Consider the following 25589-nt stretch of genomic DNA (forward strand, 5'->3'; position numbering starts at 1 on the left):
GCTTCTTTGAACAGCTCCTGTGAAATGAGCTTTACAAGATAATTTGGGGGACTTCCCTGGTGGTCCAGTGGGTAAGACTCTGTGCTCCCAATGAAGAGGGCCCAGGTTCGATCCCTGGTCAGGGAACTATATCCCACATGCATACCACAACTAAGACTCCACATGCCACAACTAAAGATCCCACATGCCACAACTAAGACCCGGCATAGCCAAAATAAATAATAGATTTTTTAAAAAGATAATTTGGAATTAATTAGGAGGGTGGAGAGGAAAGGAGAGAGGTAAAGAGGGTTGGAGGGAAGGAGCGGAAAGAGAGAGAGGGAAAGAGGGAGAAGAAGGGAAGAGAAGAGAAAAATGTGTGTTGGGAGAGGATGTTTCATATTTCTTGCTGAAGGGATAGAATCTGAATATATGAAATTTCAGAGACGTGAAAGAGTTTGGTAGGTTGGAGACACTAACAGAAGGTACGGGAAGGTGAAGTAAGTCAGGAAAGGTGGGTGGAGGCCAGAAGCACGGGTCTTATTAGTCCTTTGTGACTTTGTTAAGGTCTTCACTCTTAAAATGAACTAGCATAGAAGCGGCATATAGACAGTGGCCTCCAGAGACTATTCAGCACTTTTAAAGGGACAGTGCTGGTCTGGACATGCTTGACTGTGATTAGAACCGTGGAGGCTCATTGGGCAACACTTTCTGGCCTCTCATCAAGCATTTGGCAGAATCTATTTAAGGCAAGAAATGTAGGCAGACATATCTCTGCACCTTCCCCAGTTCCCAAATTATCTCCATTCTCTGCCTCTCCCTTTTGGAGAGGTTAGGGGCCAGGAAGACGTCTCCCCTTCTAGAATCTAGTCACTGGTAATCAGTTCTGATATTTGTCGAGGAGCTTTTTAGGCTGTCCTCTCCCAGAAATGTTGAGTTACCAGATCCAGAAAACCTGTATTTATAAAAAGTGTTTTGCGTGATCCTTACATAGGACCAGGACTGTGATTGTTTTTTTAGGCATCAGTTGAGGAAGAAGTATTCTTACACCATCTTCCCTTTCTAGTGAAGCAAAAGAGAGAACACTTCTCAGAAAGATCAAGGAAGGGTTCCTTAGTCATGTAATAGTAATCTTTAAATGTAATAGCTAAAGCTGAATTTCTTCCAAAATACCATTGTTAGTTCTTTTAATTTTATGAAAGAATTCTAAATGGAAAAACAGTGACATGTGTTTTCTTTTTTTTTTTAACTTTATTTAATTTTTTTATTGGGGTATAGTTGCCTTACAATGTTGTATTAGTTTCTGCTGTACAATGAAGTGGATCAGCTGTATGTATACATATATCCCCTCCCTCTTGGATCTCCCTACACCCCCACCCCCAATCCCACCCATCTAGGTCATTACAGAACACTGAGCTGAGCTCCCTGTGCTATACAGCAGGTTCCCACCAGCTATCTATTTTACACATGGTAGTGTATATATGTCAATCATAATCTCCCAATTTGTCCCACCCTCTCCATCTCCCTCCGTGTCCACATGTCCATTCTCTGTGTCTGCGACAAGGCGCGTTTTCATTTATTTCATTGAACACTGAACTTTTGCCCTAAGTATTAAATAGAAGAGGTGATCCTATGACAATAGTACCAACATTTAAACACATTGCAAAGATGAGACTATTCTGTTTTTTCCTTTAGATTTTTAACTCTTTGATTAAATGTCTGTATTGGAAAACAGATTGGGTATTGTCAAGAGCATGAGTTCTGGAATCCAGTTACCTAGTTTTGAATCCTTCCTTGTTCTTTACCATGTGGAAAGACTAGGAAAATCGGTGTGCAATGTCCTTATTTGTAAAATAGAGATGATGATAAAAGTACATCATGAAAATTAAGTGAGATTATACTTCAGAAAACTTACTGTGGTACCTAACACAGTAATCCCTCAGTTAATGTTAGTCATACTTTTAGGAGACTGAAACTTTGTATTCAAAGATAGCAAGCAGCATGGTGGATATTCTTCCAAGACAAAGACAGGGAGCTAGAACAGCTACCAATGTTGACTGACTGACTACAAGTTGCCAAGCTCTTTGCCATGCAGTTTATGTACATCATCTCATTTCTTTGCAGCAGATTTGTGAGGTGAGAATCATTATTTCTAGTTTTAGAGATGGAGAAACTGAGGCTCAGGAAGGTTAAGTAACTGAGAACCATATACCAAACAGTTTAGAGTCACGTTTGTCTCATTTCAAAGTCAAAATGTTTGCACAGCTGAACAATGTTTCCCCTCTGGAGGAGGGAAGAAAATATATTTAAGCCACATCAGGTTTAGGTTGGCTCCCAAATTATTTAATTGGAATGTATCTAAGTGTTTTCATTAACTGTCAGCATTTGCATTTGGTGCCCATACCCTACTCTGTCCTCCTTAAAGTGGCTGGTTGTGGAACCCTTGGCTGGCAGCATGGACTAGCTCTCAGACAGGAAGTTTATATCAGCTCCCAAGGTGGATCGTCGACTCCTGTTACTTTAAGGAGCCAGACCTTGGGCTTCGGGCAGGCTGGGAGTAGCAGTCAGGACTGTGAAAGTGCTCTGATGATTCACCTCCTGATGTCTGGTTGTCCACGTCTCTGTGACACAGACCAGGCTGTGAATGGAGGCTAAACCTTTCCCCTGCCTCCTCAGCCTACTCGCCATTCTGGGTCACTGTCTCTGTGAGTAATTTCTCTCCTGATTCTGGCACTCTGGACCGTCTACTACCTACTAATTGATTTTTACCTCCGCAGAAAGGGGAAAGAGAGGGATGCCCAGGCCTTGGCAGTGAGTACTTGTTCCACTACCCTTTTCTGCCCCCTGCTGACCATACCTGGGAATTATGTTTAACCCCCAGGCCCTTGGTCCAAGCCAGATTCCTAATAGAGTAAGTGAATCCTGGCACACACAAAAAAACTAAGTAAATAAAATAAGTGATATTTTCATGCATTATTTTTAAAAGGCAAATTTCAAAAAAATACTTTAAAATATATTTCAAATTTCAAAAAAAATACATGATGAACAAAATATCTCAATGTATCCTTAAAGAATACAGTCATCCCTCAGTATCTGTGGGGGATTAGTTCCAGGATTCCTTGTGGATACTACAATCCACGGATGTTTGAGTCTGTTATGTAAAATGGCATAGTATTTGCATATAACCTATGCACATCCTTCTGTATGCTTTACATCATCTACAGAGTACTTATAATAGCTAATACAATGTAAATTCTAGGTACACAGTTGCCAGTGTGCAGCAAATTTAAGTATCGCTTTCTGGAAATTTCTGGAATTTTTTTTGGAATATTTTGGACCTTAAGTTGGTTGAATCCGTGGAACTTATGGATGCATAGGGCTGACTGTACCATCTTATATGTACATAGACCCTACCATCCATCTTTTCACTCAAGGGACAGGTCTGATAGCAGAGTTGAAAATCATGCTAACAGTATTGATCAGTCTTTTTCATCATGCATGTGTATGAGAAAAAAACCCCAGAAAGTGTAGTAGAAACCAGCAGCAAAAATGATAGGGTCCAAGTGGAACCGATATAACAGTTGACTCCTGAAGAAAACAGTTAATTAAGAGAACTGAAGAAAAAATTGATAAAAAAAAAAACACCCCAAACCCTAACATCTTCAGAGTCAAGAAGCCAAAGAATAGGTGGCTGGGAAATGAGAATAATCAAAGAAGAAAGATTTCTTGGAAATTAAAGGTATCCTTGGCTAAATGAATAATTTAGTAGGAAGTCTTGAAGATTGGGTTTAAGGAATCCCATTTGAGCTTGACACTTGGAACATTCATCTTTCCATTTTAATGATATAGATTACCTTTTTTTCCTCAATAGGTAGAGCTATTCAGTCTTTCAACAAGGAGTAATTTAATAATCGGAATAATGTAAATGCTATTTCAGTTTGTAGAATCAACATATAAACAAAACTTGGAAGACAATAGTAGCTATAAAAGAGAATCTAATATTAATAACATTGATAATGTATAAAAATGGAAGTCTGACTTTTAAGGCAGCAGAGAGATGTGGAAGGTAACATCAGACAGATTTTTCTCACGTTATCTAGTAATGAATCAGATATACTATCTAAAATTGATGTAACGAAATATGGGGTTTAAGCATATTCTTTAAAATTATAGATAACCACCAGAAGAACCAAAGCACTATAACTGGAAAAACTTAGTAATGGATAAGGAAATATGAACTAAGTTTATTGTCTTTCAATAGATACTATCTAAAGTTGATGAATGAGAAGTGGAGGAATTAGCATAAGTTTCAGAGGTATGGTAATAACCAGCAACAGAATAAAAGATGTTTAAAAATAGGGAGTAAGGGGTGGTGGGATGAATTGGGACTTTGGGATTGACATATATACACTACTAAGTATAAAATAGATAACTAATGAAAACCTACTGTATAGTATAGGGAACTCTACTCAGTGCTCTGTGGTGATCTAAGTGGAAAGGAAATCCAAAAAAGAGGGGATATATGTATACATATAGCTGATTCACTTGGCTCTACAGCAGAAACTAACACAACATTGTAAAGCAACTATACGCCAATAAAAATTAATTAAAAAAGTAGGAAGCTGGGTTAGAAATGGGCCGTGGGAGAATGAGGTCAGGTAGAGAACTTACATTTTTTAGTACCACTCTGTACTGTTTTATTTTTTTTAACTTGTGCATGTATTAATTTTACAGGTTAAAGTAAAAAGTGAAAACACACACACACACACACAAAACAAACAAAAAAAATTCTGCAGCTGCAGCTCTTGGCACCATTTTCCTCCACAGCTGCAGTCTCTCTCCTTACACTGATGGTCAGATCCTACTGAGACAGGAATGCGTAAGAACAGAAAAGTTTCTACCCTGAAGTTTAGGTTTAAGTATTTTTTGTTTGTCTGTGCTTGTGCTCTGTCTTTTCAGTGGCCCAACCTTTTGGAATACTAACTTTTGACTACTTACATCTGTGATATCTAGAATCTCCTTAAAGTTTTGCTAAATTTTGGTATCCTCCTGTTACTTTTTCTTCTTTTTTTTGTTTTTTCAATCAAGGTAAAATTGGTATATAACATTTATACAAATTTCAGGTATGCAACATTATAAATCAATATTTGTATACACTACAAAATAATCAGCACTGTACGTCTAGCTACCATCCATCACCATACAATTGCTCTCCTTCACTCACTTCACCCTTCCTCCAACCCTCTTCCTTCTGGTAAACACCAATCTGTTCTCTGAATCTGTGAGTTTGCTTTCGTTTTGTTTGTTTTGGTTTTTATATTGCACATAAAAGAGAAATTATATGGTATTTGTCTTTCTTCTTCTGGCTTATTTCACTTAGCATAATGCCCTCAAGGTCCATCCATGTTGTCGCAAATGGCAAGATTTCCTTCTTTTATGGCTACACGGTATTCTGTTGTGTCTATATACATTGCATCTTCTTTATCCATTCACCCATCCTTGGACGTTTGGGTTGTTTCCATATCTTGGCTGTTGTAATAATGCTGCAGTAAACATAGGGGTGCATATATCTTTTCAAATTAGTGTTTTTGTTTTCTTCAGGTAAATACCCAGAAGTAGAACTGCTGGGTCATTTAGGAGTTCTAGTAAATTTTTGAGGCGTTTCCATACTGTTTTCCACAGTGGCTGAACCAGTTTACATTCCTACCAACAGTGCACAAGAGTAATCCTGACTCACTGGCCTCTCTTGTGATCCTGGTGTTTTTTTGTTTGTTTCTGTTTTTTGTTCTTTAATACTTATTTGGGCTGCTCCAGGTCATAGGTGCAGCATGCGAACGTAGTTATGGCATGCAGACTTCTTAGCTGCAGCACGCAAGTGGGACCAAGTTCCCCCGTCAGGCACTGAACCCCAGCCCCCTGCATTGGGAGTGCAGAGTCGTACCCACTGGACCACCAGGGAAGTCCTGATCCTAGTGTTTTATTTTTTTTTTTTAATTTTGACTCTAGTTACCTACTGCCCACCTGGGTCCAACTCAGCCTGCCTAGGTAGGAAGGAAACGTTTATGGAAAAGTGACGACAATTACTAGTATCAGAGTAAATAAAACAGTGTACATTATTAAGTTAAAACATAGTGCGAAGGAAGTAGGGTGATGGTCTCTACTCCATTCCTCACATTTTCATGGAGAATAGTGTACTTCACCCCTACAGAGAACACACTTGGAAGGATCTGGGAGTAGAGGTTTTCTCTAGACCACAGTCTTGCATGAGACAATAGACAGGAGGAAATGAAGAAACCAGAATATCTAAATAAGAAGGCAATAATGTCTCGCATGTCACTCTCTGAGAGAAAGTAGGCAACACATACGGGGGGAATCCCCACAAGCATCTCCCAAACAAAACAAAACAAGAAGAAACACAGAAATACATATATTATACATGTAGAAATACAACTGTTGGGCAGTTTCTGGTCAGTACACACAGATGCCCAGGCTGTGGACTCAACACTGGTGCAGCTGGCTGGCCTGCCATGGGACTGAAACCAGGTGTTCTCAGGTTCTCACTGTCTCCCACACAGCTACCACTAAGTGACCTGCCATGCTCTTTGGCTGAGAATAGCAACATCGAAGGACATTCCACCATTCATTTAATTTGGGGATCATAATTTTGTTTGTGATAACTTCTGCAGTGGAGCTGCAGTTTCCTTTGTGGCTACTGACCCCTTGGAGAGTAAAACTAACCAGAGATTTGAATTTAAAGAGGCTGAAGAAGCTACATACCTATGAAAGACAGCTTGGGACACAGCTGCAGATGTGGGAACCCAGACAAGTAAGTAAGACCCTCTGGCTGAGACGGAGCCAGTCGTATAAAATTGGGAATGAAGGCATTTGGACTTTAATTTCTGTGGGCTTTTATTTGCAAGGGGATTTCGTTTTGAGGACGTTGAATAATAAGAGTTTCCTATTGTTCAAATTTGGGACATGTTTCTGTTGTTGATCCAGTCTTTGTATTCATTTCATAAAATCTGGTGGATCTATTCTGGACAACATGACAGGAGATAATTACTGATAAGAATAGAATAGGGAGTGAATTTTGAGCTTAGGGTGCCGCATGGAATCCTGGCTGACTCATGATGCTAGAGTCTTTTGTGGGCAAAAGGTGAAATGCCCATCAGCAGTTCCAGAGGGGAACGTTGTGTAGAAAGGAGCAGAGTGTACGATGGTGAGAGCACAGCAGCACTGTGAGCAGCTGCCTGCCCTGCTGAGAGGACGGCAGCCCTGGCTGACTTCTAACTCGCTTAAGAACAATGCCTTATGACATCGTTTCCCAGCCTTCCTTCATATACGCGCTGCTTTGGGATTTTTATTTATTTGCGCATCACCCATGCTAATACTGATGCATTTTTAAAAATATTGTGTGTACTTTAAAATTCTTGAGCTCATGATATGTTAAAATATATTTTTTTCTGAATACAGATTAAAATGCATAATTACTAAAATTAAAAAAAATGCCTGTCACCATCACCCTGCTACCTGAAATCAACTGACATAATGCCAGTGTGACACACACTGTAATATGCTAAAAGATGAGAAACCTGGCAGAGAAGGGGAGGGATGCGTGTTGCTTCACTCTTCAGGTTTCTGTTCTAATCCTGTTGATGGAAAGTGGTACTGGATAAATATTTGGGGCCCCTCTCTACACCTTCTCTCTCACACCTTCCCAGGCAACAAAGAAGAACTCAGTTTCTAAGACTTGCAGGAGCTCAGGTACAGCGTTTTCTAATTCTGCCCTTGGTGTTCAGGGAGCAGTACTTCTTACTCCCACGCTGGAGCTGGGCTTGAGTGAGGAAGACTGAAGTTCATTTGTGGAGAACTGGAGCAAACCTATTTCTGCTTTAGGCCTAAGCCTCATTCTCCTACTCAGCTTTACTAGGGAACCCCATAATTTAGATGATAAGACATACATTTCAATCTCTGCTTCCTGGGTCTATTTCTCAACCTGGCTAAAGGCCATAAAGCAGAAGCCCAAATTCCAACACAGCATTTAGTTACAAAAACAAGTGAAAGAAATGAGAGAAGAAAATGTTGACTGAAGAAAACGAATGCTCCTGTTACACAACAGAATGTTTTGTGTTAATAAACATTTAGTGATAGCTTATTATGCAAAAGAGTTTTTTAAAAAGTTAATGTCAAGGATGACACTCAAATGTTGTGGCTGTGAGTTTTCACTTCTCCAGCTTGGGGTTAGAGTCGTGTGGTATTGTAGTCTCCTTGGCTGAGTCTGCACAGGGAAACAGGGGAACCCTTCTTTGTTCCCCAGTCTCTGAGAAGCAATGAGATACAGTAGAAAGAATATGGGCTTTGGAGTCGGGTCTGGGGATGTATTCTGGATGTTTCAAGTTGGGCAAATTACTTAACCTTCCTGAATCTCACTGTTTACAGGTATAAAATGGGGATAGTAACTCTCATTGGGTTGTTGTGAGGACTGAGATAATGCATGTGTAATGTACTAACTTGATGCCGGATCCCCTCCCTGCCCACAAATTGAGCTAAAGATACTCTAGGAAGGATTCTTTCTCCCTACTCAGTGTTCCTTCACGGTTATCCTCTGGGACTTACTGGGGATCAGCAGTTATACAACCTTCATTCTGGATCCAGTCCTTCTCTTTCCACACTCTTCTCCCCTCACAGCCCTGAAGTTCTGGAGCTATTCCTTACTCTGGAGGACTTGTCATTTGGAACTCAGACTTCATCATTTTCTTTGCTTCGTGGCTCTGCCTATGTCCCATCACCAGTTTCCAAGACCACAGGCTGTAGCCCAAGTCTCCCACTTCCCCACCTAGAAGGAACCAGGCTGAACAGGTGTAAAGCACCGAATTGGTATTTGGCACACAGTAGATGCTCATTACCTATAAATTTCTTTTCTTAGATCTGGAAGCTTTGAACTGTTTTCTACAGAGCTGTATTGACTATTATGATTGAGTACAGTGATCCAAGAACTGTATTTTAGAAATGAAATATTTTGGATATCACTGACTCAATCTTTAAAACCACTAACTTCTGCACTTAGTGAGACTGCCATTCAAATAGAAATCATATCCATGTCTAGGCATCCACTCAATATGTCCATATCTAGATAGTTTTTAAAGACATTTTGAGATCTTTCCCTTGCATAGAAAGAGTATGGTTTGCCTCCTTATGCTCAGCGGCCTTTTCCAGCACAGATAAAATTCCAAGATAATAAAGATTTTGATCTCATGCAAGTTCCTTGGTGCAAACAGGCTTGCATAGCAAAATGATGCAGATAAACGTGGATGAAAACGGACTTTACACAAATAAATGAAACTATATTATGTTTCTCTAGTATAAAAATAGATCAAATGGCAGGAGGACAAAAATAGGTGAAGTGGTAACATAAACTGACTTGTGAAATCAGAGGGTCAACTCTGACATTTTTCTCTCTAGGCCTTTTCTAATAGTTTTGTTGCTAGGGCTACAGTGTTTTTGCCAGATTGGAACAGGATTGTCAACTCTAATGGAGATTAAGTAGCTTTCCCAGCTAGATTTTTTTTTTTTAATAAGCGTAGGTTAATACTGCTGGCTTTCAAAGCCACATTCAAGAACGGAAAGATCACTGAAGATCTGTTTTTAGAAAATATAACTCATAAAATTTGAAGTTTAGCAGACAGGTTCTATTTCATAGTTATTCCAACACAAACCTTTATCATGGTTACATTGAACAAAATAACTTTACAATTTCATACACTGAATAGAAAAAGAATGAGAAACTATTATTTACAAGTTAAGCAAAAAAATTAATTCCCCAAGGAGTAACTGAGATGGTTAAATGAACAAGTCTCCTGATTAGTTGGAAAACTGTTTCACAGATGCTTGAAAATTCATACTTGATTTATTCTGTAAACAGTATAGATAAGGTATAGGATAAAGTCCTCTGTGTTTTGGTTCTTTCCATTCATTGGTCAAAGTCATCTGAGGAAAGCATAAATACAAACTCACCAATGAAACTTAAAGCCCAGTAAAGAAAAAGTAATTTGTTCAGGACACTCAATTGCTCAAAGGATGTAGAAGGTAAGAACCATTAAGAAAAGGCGGAAGAAGAATTGCTTTTGATGTGCTTGTTGTGGAGTCAGATGAGCTTCCTTGGCTGTGGTCAAAAGAGACCATCTAAACTTTAAAAAACATGGTGCCGTTTGCATGCACACTGACTCTGCAATTCTGTTTGTGCACTAAAGCATGAGAATTAAATGAAATAGTTCATGTGAAGTGCCTAGCAAAAGACAGATGCTGTGTTTCCCCCCCGATATCTTTATATTTTTGTAGACAGAAATGCCAGTGTTAACTTCCAGTAAGAAAAGCTGAATATTGTAGTCTTTAGAGTCAGAGGAAATTCACTTTAAGGATCACAACATTAGTGACACCTGGTGGAAAATACAGGTATTACAATATAGCATTGTAGCTATTCTGATCTTTCACAGATAAAATTAAGGTAAATTTCACAGATGAAGCAATTAAATGGTAGCAGAAGGTAATGTCTATATCTTTATGCTATTTGGAATCTCTGTATGCATCATGTGCTAAAGAACCTCCCTTCCCAAGTTTTCAGATCATAATTCACTGTGGGGTGTCCTGAGGAGTACCTTAAAGAAATAGCCAGTTGTGTTTCACAGAATACAGGATTGAGATAAGACAGAGAGCTGTCCCATTTGAGGTACCATGGATGGAAAAAACAAATGATGCTGTTTTAAATGTGAGCCTTGAATATCATAGAATCAATTGCTCTGAACCAGGGAGGGGTTTGAATATTTGTAAACAAAACAGCAAACAGATCTATTACAGGGTCAGCAAACTACAACCCATGGACCAAATATAGCCCACCATCTGGTTTTTGTTATTGGACCACAGCCATGCTCATTCATTTACCTGTTGTCTAAGGCTGCTTTCAAGTTACAACTGAATCCCTCGAGTAGGTGCAAGAGACCATATGGCTGCAAAGCCTAAACTAGTATCTGACCCTTTACGGAAAAAGTTCGCCAACCCCTGGTCTATTAGATCCTGTCATGGGATTGTCATACCTCTCCCCCCATCTCCTTGGGAGGAGTACACTTCCCTTCCCCACTGACGTTTGGCTTAGCCATAAGACGTGCCTTGGCCAGTGGAATGTGGAGAAGTGTCAGTGTGCAAGTTCTGAACCGAAGCTTCGAGAATTCTGGCTAGTCACTGCCCCTTCAGTGGTAGAACAAGACACATGACCTGCAGGCTTAGCTGAGAATGAGATAAACACCCCAGCTGACCTGCAGACTTGAGGAAAAAATGCTTATTGTTGCTAATGGTATGGTTGTTTGCTCTACAACAAAAGCCAATTGATACATGAGATTGTTAAACCTATGTGTAAAAATTCCCACAGGCTTGGCTTCTCTGTCGGATTGATGGTACTGGGAGAAGGATCCTGAAGACCAGGTATGGTTCAGTCCCTTCTGGGGCTCTATTTCAGAACTTGATGGGCTCCCCTGGAACCTGGTTTCATTCCTCTACCTACTTGGTAAGCAAAACTGAGTCAGAGCCCAGGCAGCTCTAGAGGCCCACCAGACTCTTGGGATCTTAGCTTCTCTATATTTAACACGGTGTGGAAGTCAGTCACAATTCTTTCATCTGTTGGTTTAAGTACCTCCCTCCCAGGGTGTGCCTCACGGTATAGAAAGAGGGTGGAACAAGTCCAGTTGGAACCTTAGACCAAAGCTTTCCCAATCTCGTTTAATCACTAAAGCTTATAGCTTGGCTCCCACTCAACTCAAATATGTGTAATTCTGAACTGACATATAATCTATAAGAGGTAAGAGAGATCATGACTAGCTCCTCAGAATTCTCACAAGAGTAAATATTAACATGCAAATGGTGTGGTAAGTCTAATTTAACCATGTTAAGGATGTTGGCCGAGATGAAATGATCAAGGTATTTTAAAATGCAATTTCCCAGAATTCTTAGTCTTACATCTCAACTTGTTAAAATGGAAATAAAGCTTTTCATTGTCACTTTTTTTTAAACCATCAACCTGAGTCATTTGGATAGATCACTGAGTAACACTAGTGACCCATTTATTACATAAAGATATACAGATCGCACAAATTTGTCACTGAAAATCCCTGGGGCTGCCCTAGTCCTCTGGTTTTCAGCCTTCCCTTTGATTCTTTACGTAGCTAATATTATTCCATTAAATTTTTCAGCACCAATTTTTGCTGTTTTCAAAAAAACAAGAGCCTAGCTGATGCAGACCTGATACTATAGAGTAACCTGTGGGCAACAGATTGTATGGCAGAAGCTTGTTATTGAGAGTTTCAAATCCAGAGCATTAAATTTTGGACATAACTCTTAAAGGAGAAGTAACATAATAAATCACAAATGAAAAGTACTAATATTAAAGGTCACTTAATTTGTCAAAAATACCCATGATAGAAATTTAAGCGTCATCAGTAATATACAATGGTGAGCTTTTTTGGGGGGCGGGGAGGGGAAGAACCACATCATTATTCCCACTGTCTAACAGAGGGCGCATTCGGCATTCCCTGAAGCAGTCATTGCTTTCTATAAAAACGTTCAAGCGTATTTCCTAAAAACAGGACCATGATTTTCAACACTCTCCATATTTTTACTCAAGTTCTATTTCTGCTTTCCTTCTCAATGCATATTTCAAATGTTAACAGATTATGAACAGCTCAAGAATTCAAATGTTGACTCTTGACCATCCCTAAATCAACAGTATTTCCGAGTAACTACTTTCTTATTTAGGAAGACTTGTGGGTGAACCTGTTAGATAGCTTCAACAACACTTCAGAGACTGGCTTTTGCAACAGCATTCATGATACCCATCATCAAAAATGGGCACCTATTCGTCCAGCAGCTCTAAGAGATGGAAGAATGTAAGACATTGCCCTTTATTCTTAACAAGCACACTGTTGGATCAGAGAGAAGATTATCCAGGTGAAACAACAAAGACAATACATAATGAAGTAAACTGTTTGGTTACTTCATAGTCCTCTGCTGTGTATTTTCCTCTCCTTCATAAGATCTCAAGCTTCAGTACTGTAATAAATACTACAGTACTACACGATCTGTGGTTGGTTGAATCCATGGGTATGGGGTAACCATGGATGTGGAGGGCTGGCTATAAGTTATACTGGGATTTTCAACTGCTTGGAGGCTCAGTGAGCCAATCCCTGCCCTGTTCAAGGGTCAACTGTATATGGAAGATTAGACTGGCAGTAGGCTAAGAGTACAGAAAGGTTCTACAACTCAACATTTGCTAAACTGAATTAATTCCAAAGGACATTTATCATTTCATAAAAAGAACATTTATTTTAAATGTACTGTTGAGATGAAGGGGGTACAATAAAAGCTTGTCCATTAAAGTGAAAGTACCTCAAGACTTACTCAACTTTGAATTCTTAGGCTAACCATAGTAGGCACAAGAAATAATATGCTGCACTGAATCCATTATAACTATTTAACTGTATCAACACCACACCAATATAAGAATATTTTAAGACAAATTTAGAACATACACATTTAACTTTATTTCATCATTGTCCTTTAAAGCTTGATTTTATAAAACATAAAAAGACATTCTGAAAAGTTCAGTATCACAGGAATTTGAATAGCAGGACTATCCATGGCTTCATAGATTCGAGTTATATAAATTAAAATCAAATAATTGGAAAACTTTTCAATATGGAAACTATACAAATAAATGGCAAAGGGAGCTAACAGGATCAATATTTCATTACTTATGGACTATCATTAGTTCCTTTCAAGATCTAAACACATGTTCTCAATAGTCATATTTCTTTTGCTCTATTATATATTTAGATATTTCTGTACACTCTGAGTCAAGGTGCTTGACCAAAAGGTCTGATTTAGAAAGACATTTAGCTGTATCGCAAAAGTTTTTCCATCTACAGTTACCATCATCAAAGGAACTGACATTACAATGCTGATGTAATCTGCTAGTTCCCTTTGGAACAGTGTGCAATAACTTACGTCAACCCTATGGAAAGTGAAACAGGTACCAAGGAATGGAACGATTATGCACAGATTCAGTAAAGCATAATGTTAAGTTTTCCCCATCTAAAAATTAACCAATGAAATAAAACATATCAACTACAGTTGATTTGGTTTCAGGAAAACCACATTTGAGAATACAAGTACATTATACTGTCTTTATCTCATCCTCAGTTGTTGACAGGAATTTTGTAGGCTACCATGCTATTTACTTTGTGAATTGTAGTAGTAAATGAATGAAGACGAATTTCCTCAGAATTGGTAATGAACTGTGGTCCCGACTCTTCCCATTTTTCAGGTACAACCAAATCATTGTCTGTATAAATCAGGAGATCAAATGAACCTAAACTGCAGATAAAATCATTGAACTACATTATTTTTTCAAAAGTAAAACTGCCTGCCCTATCTCCCTCACATTTTGAACCACTCATAGTGTTAGAAAAGTCGTTTAGCCTGGTCTGTAATAACTAGTTAATTGCTTTTCCTCAATGGAAATTTACTGTAGTACAGAAAATATTGCACTCCTTTCACTTTATCTTATGAAAACTTCAAGTTTTTTTCTTTTCTTTAAAGAGGAAACCCGTTAAAGATATTTGTAGAAAGTGTATAATCAGTAACATGGGATAACATGAATATAACCTACAGGAGAACTGACATCTTGGTTCTGTGATTGCAGTATCCTAGTGCCTAGAACAGAGTCTGGCACATAATAGGTATTCAGGACACATGTGATGTTTGAAGGAGTAAGGAAGGTAGACAAGTAAGACACAATTATAGCTGTAGTCTTAAATATATATCAATACATAAAAATGTATAAGAAATTAAGGAAGGAATTACATTAAAACATTCAAGGGTGAGTACTGTGGAATACTTTAATTCCTTTCTTTTCAGCATTTCCAAATTTTACAGAATGCATATAACATTACTTTTCCTTTATAATGCTTCCTTAGTTTTATTACATGATATTGATAACTAAGAAAAAATTTAATAAAATGGTAATTCTTAAAATAGTAGCTTAGTCTTTTCCCCAACAAATTTAAGTCAATGTGAAGTTGTATAATACTTACAAGAAACTTCCAACAGTGGCAGAAATGTCACTTGTAGCTGTGATCTGTCTGATCACTGAACGGATTTCATCTTGGATAGCTTTCTGAGACCTTTCTCTGGGTGCACTATCAAAGAGATCAAATCAGTTTAAGTTTTAATGAGTTACTGAAAACATCTGTAAGGTTATTTATCTGATTTAATGACTCCAAAATCAAAGAAGTAATACATTAAAAAGGAGTGTTTTTAAAAAATGAGTGTATCATTAGGACCCATACCATAGTAGACATACTATGTATTTTTATTATTTCATTTATCCTTCTAATCATTTTTTTAGGGTTGGTCTTAGTATCAGGTCATTCTGTATCAGATGACCAGAAAATTTGCCAAGTGCTTCAAGTTAGGAAAGCTTCAGCACCTCTTAAAAAATAAAAATAACAGTGGTATCTAAAATGTTTAACGGATATAGTCATTTTGGCATTTTTAGTAATGCCTAAATGTCTAATTCCCTATTGTCTAAAATAAGATATTAAATTGTATATCAAATTATTTTTATAAGCTAAACATTTCCTAAAATAGACCAAAGGCTTCAGAAGCAAACTACATTTCATTATGAGAAATGGTTCTGAATTTACAGGTAAGTATGCCTAGGACAATGCTAGACATCAGCATATAATGATGCGCATTTCCCATTCCCCTGGTCTGGAAACTTCAGGGTTTATGAAGTGTCTTAGGAAATCTGTGGCATTAAGTGCAATGCAACAGAGTTGCACCTTAAACTGGGAGAGTCTAGGATAATCCCTTATGGTTAAAAGTAGTTTTAAACAATTCATTAAATGAGCCACCTAGTACATCATATGTAGTTTTGCATATACCACCATAAATACTACAATCTGAAATTCACCAATTTAGACTAAAGGCAATTATGTTAAAAGTACTAGAAGTTAATGACATGCTAAAGTCATAAGCACAATTCTTTTCCACAGGAGACTGAAGATCAAATTAAACATTGTAGAAAAAACTATACCTTATATGAAACTTGTTCAATATCATTAGAACTCATTTAGTAAAGACAACAAGTTTTAGAACAAGCATATTAAGGTGGAAATAATTTAAATTCCTACTTACCTGTCATCTTTTGCAGTCTTGTCACACTCAATATCAAACTGCCATCTTTCAAGGACCTCCCCACTTTCAATATTTGAGATGACTACCACCAATTTCTGAACTGAACACTTGTATAACCATTCTGTAATACATAACAAAGCATCTTTTTTGGTTCACGGAAATACAAAGCAATTCTTTTCTTAGGTCCTACTTCCGATCCTCAGCAAATTTCTACCACTGCTATTATGGATCTCCTCCAAATTATACAGAAAACTTGCCCCATCAATAACCTAGCTCCTGTTTTCAAATTCTCAGTAAGCAAGACCACTGGCTGAAAGTGAGGATGGGGATGCAGCACTGAGATTTGAGGAGAGAGGAGAAAGGAACAGATAGCAAAACATACCCCCCAAAAAAGAGCTAATGGTTTTGATCCCCACAAACCAATTCTCTCTGTAGCATGTTTTACTTTAGGGAATATCACAATTCTACCCCATTACATCTATCTAAAAAACCTAGAAAGTATTCTAGATTCTTCCTTCTACTTAACCCTCCATCAAATCAATCCCTCAATTGCCCAAACAGAAGTGTAACAAATCCACCCCTAGTCTGGATTATGCAAAAGCCTCCTTACCAGCTTCCCTGCTTCCAGACCCAGGGTTTTCCCTGCATATGAACAAATATGGAAATCAAAATCTATCATGTCAAATCATGTGGCTCTGGGTTAGAGATTAAACAAAGAAAACTGTTCATCCTTAACACTCTGGCCACACAGATCTTTAAATGACAGCAAATGTTTCCTGGCTTAAAAAAAAAAAAAAAAAAATCCAGCACCTCTTTTGCATGGCAACTTGCCGACTCTTCACAATTCCGCCTCAGCTTGCCTGCATGGCCTCGCCTCCAGTTTACACCCAAGCAAACACTGTGCCGAAATACTAGACACATTCCCTCCAATCCTGATCCACGAGCGAGGCGAAAATCAATGGTGCAGAGAGATAATAAGGATATACCAGTGAGCATTTTCCATAGGTATTAAGAAGCAAAGTACTTAAGCTACACACAAACAGTGACCTCACGAAGACCTGCATTTGTGACATAATATTTTAGAAGACTTTTAATACCCCAATCATTTGTCGCAGCTCAAACAGCAGGGATCTTCCTCTTCTCCTCCTCAGTTCTCCTCTTGTAATTCTACTTGCTCTTTTCCCTTTGATTCAAGCCAACCCGGCAGGGCACACACTCCAACTTACCACCTTATTTTAAATCCAGTCTATGCTGTCTCTGGTAGCTGATGTTATTTTTAGAACATGAAAGTTTGAGAAAACACTATTTTTTAAGATCTTTTTAATTGAAGAATGGTTGGTTTATAATGTTTCAGGTGTACAGCAGAGTGACTCAGTTTTTACACACACACACACACACACACACGTATAGTCTTTTCCAGATTCTTTTCCAGTATAGGTTATTAGAAGATATTGAATGCAGTTTCTTGTCCTATACAGTAGGTCCTTATTGTTTAAGATATTATTTTAATTAACAAGCAGAGTTCCTCGTTTATCATCTGACCAGTTTTAAGGAAAGAGACTAAAGCCTCAAAGTACTCTTAGGACTTTTGGTGGTTTCACAGTATCTCCACACATCCTTTGATGCTGCTCTCTTCAAGAGGTGGGACCTAACTGCCCTCCCTGAGTTTGGGCCGGACGTGAGGCCTGGCTTCTAATGAACAGCTACCGTGAAGCGAAGGTGAACAACTCGGACGTACAAGGCGCTGCTGCTTCCTCCTTGCTCACCCTCTGCCGTGTGTCAAGGACACAGAGTGACCTACAGAGAGGCCTGCTTGGCCGGGCACTGAGGCCTCCTGCCAGCAGCCACGCGAGCGAGCCCTCTGGGAAGTGCACGCTCCAGCGTGAGTCCGGCCTCCCTGCTGCATCCTGAGTGCAGCCACGGGCAGGGAACCTGGGCCAGAACCACCCAGCCAGCTAGGCCGCTCTGGCATTCCTGAACCACAGAAACCGAGATAGGAAAGGCTCGTGTTCAGAATCACTAAGCTTAGGGTAATCTGTTATGCTGTAAGAGATCACTAATGTCATACACAGGATCATCAAATAATGTGTAATAATCAAATGCATCTGGAAGTTCTAAATCCAGGTCATCTTCACTTTATTTCACTGCTACCAAGTGATGCAAAAAAAAAAAAAAAAAAAAAGAGAGAGAGATAAGATATGATTCAAAAATTTTATAAGATCACCAACTCTATACTTTTATTTGAATTCCACCCAGAATATTAATTTTCACTTTATGGTAGAAGAGAAACAAGTAAGAACTTTTAGGTGAGGATTTAATAAGAAGGAATACAGAGTACATAGTTTTTAAAGCACTTTGCCTATATAATCTTAGCTCTTAGATGAATAAAGATGTTTGCATACATATATCTATTGAGAGCAGCAATTTCACTGACAACTACCTTAACTCTTTAAGAATGCATGAACATTATTTAATAATCAAAATCCATCCCAAGGTCTCATTATGTGGTTCTGGGTCAGATATTATACAAAGAAATTATTTTCGCTTACCTGCAGCTGGTTCCAGACCTCTACTAGCCATAATTCAGAATCTATATAAAACTTCTCAAAATTAAACTTACAAACGCTCTATCAAATGAAAAATGCAAGGCATTCCAACAACTGCTGGAATTCTAAAAGTACCAATGAAGATTAACTTTATATTGAATAAAACATAGCATTCAGTCTGAACCAAATTTTCTGAGCATTGAAAATAAGATTTGGGTAAATATAGCCTACCACTAACTTAACTTTCAGTCTCAAGCTTTTATTCATTCTTTCTTCTCCTGGATCAGTAGTGTAGCCTCAAGGATTTAACTTACTAGCACTATGTTTTTCATCTGATGCTCTTAAGAAATGTTTTTTTCCTTAGGAAAGTGGTTACCATCTTCTTCCTTTTGTAAAATACACTTGTTTGTTATTCAAAGGGTAACGTGGAAAAAAAAAAAAGGAAAAGATCTTCACCATCACCATATCAAGTCCAGTACCAATGGAAACTTTTCGGAGTATTTCTGTTTTGTTTCTAAAACAAATATCACAGGGGAATAAATGCAATGCACAATTTATAAGTTTTCAAAAAAACACATAAGTAGCCAATTCTTTAAGACTAAAATAGATCTAGATCAACTGACAGTCTGCAATTAAACTCTGCTTATTCTTGTAGCTCTATTTTCATCTAGTCTGACTTCGAATTGTAGGATTATGTATAAAGCTGTAACGTTTATCTGTTCCAAGCTTACACGTCAAGTTTAAGAAAAGCCCTAGTCAGTACTGCGAGCTGAAGATCATAGGCAAGCATCCACCCTGCCTCCACCCTCTCACAGAAAGCATGTTCCAGCTTCCTCTCTTAAGCCTGTGGGATAAACACAGCAGGGATCTGCTGTATGAAACCACAGTTTTCGGCCTTCCTCTGTGATTCCTCCAGCTCCTGAAATCCACAGACTTTCCTTCGAACTTATGTGTTGAATATTGAACTTATTTAACATCTGTCTTGCTACCTTGCATTGATATTTGCTTTTTGGTATATAAGGTCTCCCTCTCATTGAAATTGAAAAAAAAGTTTCAAGTATCTTCCTTGCTTCATTTTTTTTCATATCCTCACTGCCTAGACCAGGGCTCTACTTAGTGCAGTGATTCAACAATTACTTTCAAAGCAAGATAATTTAGGAGGGGATTAGCAGATAAAGTTATGTACCTTAAATTCTAGAAAACATTTACTTTTGTATATTGCAGCTAGAATGACACATTTGATTCCATTAATGCTTTACTTTACAATTTTCAGCAGACATTAAATCTCTTTGATTCATCAAAGTATTGTACTTATTTCATAAAAATCTCATAAAATTAGCTGATATTTTTTGAAGTTTGTCAGTTTTCTTTTAAAAGAATATATAAACAACTGGATATTTAGCTAAAAATGCTCCCTTATACTGTAAAAAAACTTACCATAAATCTTTTATTATAACTGTTACATTTCATCAAAGAATTATAAGTATATCATCAAATATGATAAAATAAAATCAAAATGATAAAAACAGAGAAGGAGGTAAGAGCTCTGATTCCAAATTAGATTTTTACTTAATAAAAATTGGAGTTGACATTCAACCAACAGAAAACAGGTTATGCCTAGCCTGATATTATTGGATAGAATCTCTACCTCAGATCAATACAAAATTTTCATAGAACTTGCATTATTTCACAATGTCCTGGCTTCTACCTCATTGGTGCAGCCCCTACCAATTAAAAAAAGAAAAAAAAAGCACTCATCGCTACCATGTCATAACAAGCAATACTTCAAGAGAGGGCAGGATTTCAGAAATAGGTCATCTGAGCTAGAAAGAGTTGAGTTTCCCTGCACTTCTTTACTAAACATAAAAGAAACGTCTGCTTATAGAAATAAGTAACGCACATGACAAAAATAAAAAACGGATACAAGTGCCCAGGTCTGAAAAATCCAGCGTTAAGCCTGAAAGAAATTTAACAGCAGCCCTAAAAATTCACACACTTGCTGCAAATTTTTTTCATGATGCTTCCTGTGCATATCACAGAGCACACTGGCCCAGATGAACATGAAACATGCTCCTGTAACTCTTTCATCCCTGGTAAAAATTTCTTTTTGTTTACTAGATGGAGTCCTCTTAAGACATTGCAGAGGATGTGACTCTGATCCCTCTTTCTCTCCCCCGCCCCTGCTCCCTGCCTTCTTTCTCCCTGCTACCCCTCTCTCTCTTTTTAAAAAGTTTGTCTGCAGAGTGGTCTCAACACTTGACGTTGAAGAACCATCAGGGTACAGCCAGCTCTCCTTGTCTCCACCTTCGAGCCCTGCTTCTACAATATGTGAAGCCGCATCTCCCATCAGTGTACCTCCCACCCCCAAATCAACAGGAATCTACATGTTGACTGCAGTGGCTCAAGAAAACACTGAGGGGGAAGAAAAGAGAGTGCAGTCGTCATCCACGGCAGAATTTTAAGAAACCCTCTTGTCTAGGCTTGAATCTGAGCTTCGCCAGTTTTTAGTTCTGTGACTTTGGCCAAGTTCCCTAAATGTCCCGTGTCTCCGTTTCATCATCTGTTAAGTGGGAATAAAATAATAACTACCTCCTATGGTTGTTATGAAGATTAAATGAAAGAATATATGTCAAGTCCTTAGAATAGCTTCCACAGGATAGGCAGTTATTTCCAAAGTCCTACCCTGTCTGTCCTCTAACTATTCTATTATACAGCCTGGGCTGTCTCTCTTCTCTCCCTTGACCCCTTTACTTTTTGTCTTCATTCATTTTCTCTAGCCAATAGCTCTGTGACCTTTCCAAAATAAATTATTTTAGCTTCCTCTAGCTTCTCCAGTCCCCACCCTACCCCCACCACACTGCCCATTAATTCCATTGTCTTAGAAGGGAGTACAGAGAGGAGAAAATTGCAAAAGCTTAACCTTTATGATTCAAAAATAATTCTGTCATAGAGGTTTTAGGAATATCTATGATCCTGACTTCTAAAAAGGCATTGTGCTATTACACTTATGGTTATAACACGGATGAAAAGAACTCTCGAAAAATTTTAATTAGTTGAAATACTTCCCAAGAAGAGAGGCAGATGCAGTGATTACAGATTTTACTGAATCTTAAAAATCTTTCTGAATTTTCTGGACTGTGTTGTAGTTCAGACTTGAGCATTCAATAGTCAACTACTCCATTCAAGCAGCTCTTCAGAGGTGGCACCTTAAGAAATTAGAGTCACGAAAAGGTACCAAGACAGGTTATGAACAACCACATTTCATCTTAGGTTCCTTGGTAATTAGTCGGAATGAGTACAATTGGACTACAACAGAGAGAAGAAACCAAATTCACTTTGCCTCATTTATGAGGAAAAACAATGAAAAGTCTTTTTCTTTTAAGCGTAAAGTGTGTTAGAGGGTAACAGACCAGTGAAGTCAGGGACGGTGCTGGGTTGTCATTTGATCTCAGCTGACTGGTTATAATGTGGCTGATGACCTCTGCATACAACTTATCATTCCTTGTTTCTCCTAAGAGTTTGCTTAGTTCTAGATCTCCTTTCAAAAGTAACAGCTGACATTTATCAATCACTTCCAGTGTGCCAGGAAACATGTTAAGCCCTTTGCATGCACAAACACAATTAATCTTCACAACAACCCTATGAGGTGGGTCCTTTTATAACCCTCATTGTGCAGATGAGGGAACTGAAGAACGAAGGGATTCACCAGTTCCATCCTGGCTACTCATCAAGTAAGTGGTGAAGATGGGATTCAAGCCCACAGCAAGCAATCTTAAGAATTACTCCCAAAAGCCTTACTGTGACTCTCTATTTTGATTTCAAACGCTCGTGGGAGAAAGAGTACTTTTCTACTGTGTGTACACAACAGCAAACATTGCCCTGAGTTTGTTTAAGTAGCTGTAAATTTAAAGATAATTCTGGAAGTCATATATTGCATCTTCTTAGGGGCCGTGGTTCTCAGTCAGCCAGATTACTTTTTATTCTACAACAGCCATGCTGAGCGTATGCCTGTTTTTCCGACTGTTTCTCTTCATTCCTTTTTTCTGAAGAAATAATTCTCACAGGAAATAATTTCAAACCGGGCAGTGTGAGCGTGGGAGGAGAGGGAACAAGGGGGAGAGGACAGAGAATGGGGAGGGTCAGCAAGATGTTTAAAAAGCTGTATTCAGAAACCTTCCCATCAGTAAAGTTACTAAGACTCCAGTGAAGTTACTGAAGGTTTTTTTTTTTTTTTAATCTCATGAAATGCTTCGTGTGAAAAAAACTTTTGTGGAAACAAGTGAAGAGCCCAGCCTTATATCAAGTCATCACAGGGTAAAACAGAGGCAGCAGGAGAGGATGAGGGAGTGTGGAGGCAGACAGCCCTGAGGATCCTGAGGAACCCAGCAGGACGCTTAGGGAGAGCTCTGGACAATCCCAATCTGGGGACCTGTAGCTGAATCCACTTTAATCAGGTCTGTAGGTGAGCGGACGGCTCTTGACTGAGAGTGGGGTTATTCATTCACGTAATCAAACTGAATGGCTACGATGTTTTTAAATTGACAATACCATGTGTTGCCTCAGATGTGAAGCAACTGCAACTCTCATTCATTGCTGGTAAGAAAGTATATGGTACAGCCACTTTGGATAGGAGCTTGCAAGTTTCTCATACAATTAAACATATACCCACCCATGACCTGGAAATTCCCCTCATATATTTACCAAAGAGAAATGAAAACATGTTCACAAAAAGACTTGCACACAAACATCAACAGCGGCTTTTCTCCTAACAAGACAAAACCTGGAAACAACTCAATGTCTGTCAATGGATGAACGGATATATTCAGATTGTGGCACACCCATACCATGGAATAACCACCATAAAAAGGAACACACCACGGACACATGCAACAGCATGGATGAATCTCACAAGCGTTACGCTACGTGAGGGAAGCCAGACATACAAGACTACCTCCTGTATGATTCCACGTATATGGCTTATATGACACTCTAGAAAAGGCAGAACAATAGTGATGGAAAACAGAGCGGTGATTCTTGGGGGTTGGGGGTTGAGGGAGGAGGAGCAGATCAACTACAAGCGGTACAGGGAAATATCTGAGGTGACAGAAATGTTCTGTATCTTGATGACAGTGGTGTTTATATGACTACACATGCATGTGTCAAAATCTCATCAAATTATACACTTCAAATGGGTGAATTATATGGTACGTAATTTACACTTCACTACAGCAGGGGGTTTTGTTATTGGTGTTTTAGTTTACATCACCCTCACTGGTAACCATAAAGACAGAAGTGCACGGATCCAGAGGACGCCCTCTTACACAAGGGCAGTCTCACCTGCTTCACCCTGGGGTTTTTGTTGCTCATGGCTCCCCCCAATCCCCACCATTCATGCTACTTAGGAAGAGATATTTCACCAGAGTGTGATTCAAGCTGAGTCTCTCGGCCAGCACAAAGTTGTTTTTTCAGGCCATGGTTTTAAAACATACTTACAAATTAAAAGCTGAACATCATCTTCTTAAGTGCACACAATCATAGTCCTTGGTTTATAACTAGGGCAGCCAGATAAAATATAGGACATCCAGTCAAATTTAATTTTAGATGAACAACAAATAATTTTTTAATATAACTATGTCCCCAATATTGCATAAGACATGGTTTTTATTTACTTTATCTGGCGATCCGATTAAGAACACTACTGGTCCATGCATGGCCTTTTCAATTTTATTTATTCATTCACAATTAATTGGCTCATCAATTATTTAAGCTCATTTGCATGTTTTAGCTACAGGGATTTTCAGTAACTGTGGCTGTAACTACCCTCTTAAGAAACCACATAGCAACTCTAAGGCACTGAGAACTTATCTTAGACGACTGAGAAGTGACTGATTTAGGATCCTGTTCATCAAATTGTGATCTGCGGACACTGGCATCAACTTGGTGCTTGTTAGAAAAGAACCTCACTCAGGTCTCACCTAGACCACCTGAACTCAGAATCTGCATTTTAAAAGTCATATGCATAGATAGTCAGTGGGAAGTTGTTGTCTAACAAAGGGAGTCCAACTCTAGGATGGAAGATGCCTTAGAGGACTGGGGCGGGGAGGGTGGGGGGCACTCGAGGTGGGGGGAGTCAAGGAAGGGAGGGGATATGGGGATACGTGTATAAAAAAAGATGATTGAACTTGGTGTACCCCCCAAAAAATAATAAATAAATAAATTAAAAAAGTCATATGCACATTACTGTTTTAGAAGCACTGATTTAGAAAGCTGTGTTTCAGGAAAATTCCCAAGGGCATATGCAGGGTGGATTAAAGGAAAATTGACTTAAAGTACAAAAACCCCTTACAAGAATATTTTAAAAGTTTAGGCATTACTTCAAGATCTGAATTATGGTACAGGCAGCAGGAATGAAAAGAAAGAAATCGAAATGAGAAACACTAACAGAAAAAAAAGCGATGGGACTTGGTAAAGGACTGGATGGGGGAGGGAAAAGAAAGATATCAGAATCCGAATATAAATCAAGTAGAACCAGCAAAGTGTTTCTCGTATTCTTGGCAGTGGTTCTCAACCCTAGCAGCACATGATAACCACCTGGGAGCTTTAAGAAATACTGATGTATATGCCGAGTTGTGGGATTGCTGGGTCATATGGTAGTTCTATTTTTAGTTTTTTAAGGAACCTCCATACTGTTTTCCATAGTGGCTGTACCAATATTCATTCCCACCAACAGTGTTAGAGGGATCCCTTTTCTCCGCACCCTCTCCAGCATTTACTGTTCTTAGATTTTCTGATGATGGCCATTCTGACTGGTGTGAGGTGATA

At 38.6% G+C, this 25589-nt stretch overlaps 1 protein-coding gene across 3 annotated transcripts in view; it reads right to left on the reverse strand.

Moving 5' to 3' along the window:
- Positions 1-16221: 16221 nt before the first annotated feature.
- Positions 16222-25589, reverse strand: part of LOC130835332 (cGMP-specific 3',5'-cyclic phosphodiesterase-like) — a 50028-nt gene continuing 40660 nt past the window's right edge. Inside the window, exons 3-4 of one of the 3 annotated variants that reach the window (XR_009048869.1) lie at positions 24261-24319; positions 16260-16342 (exon numbers count right to left, since the gene is read on the reverse strand). Coding sequence is in view for 2 of the 3 variants with exons in the window: in XM_057706827.1 (XP_057562810.1) it covers positions 16304-16342 (39 nt within the window). In the remaining variant the exon portion in view is untranslated. Of the gene's footprint in view, positions 16343-17097; positions 17154-24260; positions 24320-25589 lie in introns of those variants that run through there. The other 2 variants (XM_057706827.1, XM_057706826.1) reach the window with 2 other exon arrangements.

Source organism: Hippopotamus amphibius, chromosome 13, assembly GCF_030028045.1.
Source record: "Hippopotamus amphibius kiboko isolate mHipAmp2 chromosome 13, mHipAmp2.hap2, whole genome shotgun sequence".
Lineage (NCBI taxonomy): Eukaryota > Metazoa > Chordata > Mammalia > Artiodactyla > Hippopotamidae > Hippopotamus > Hippopotamus amphibius.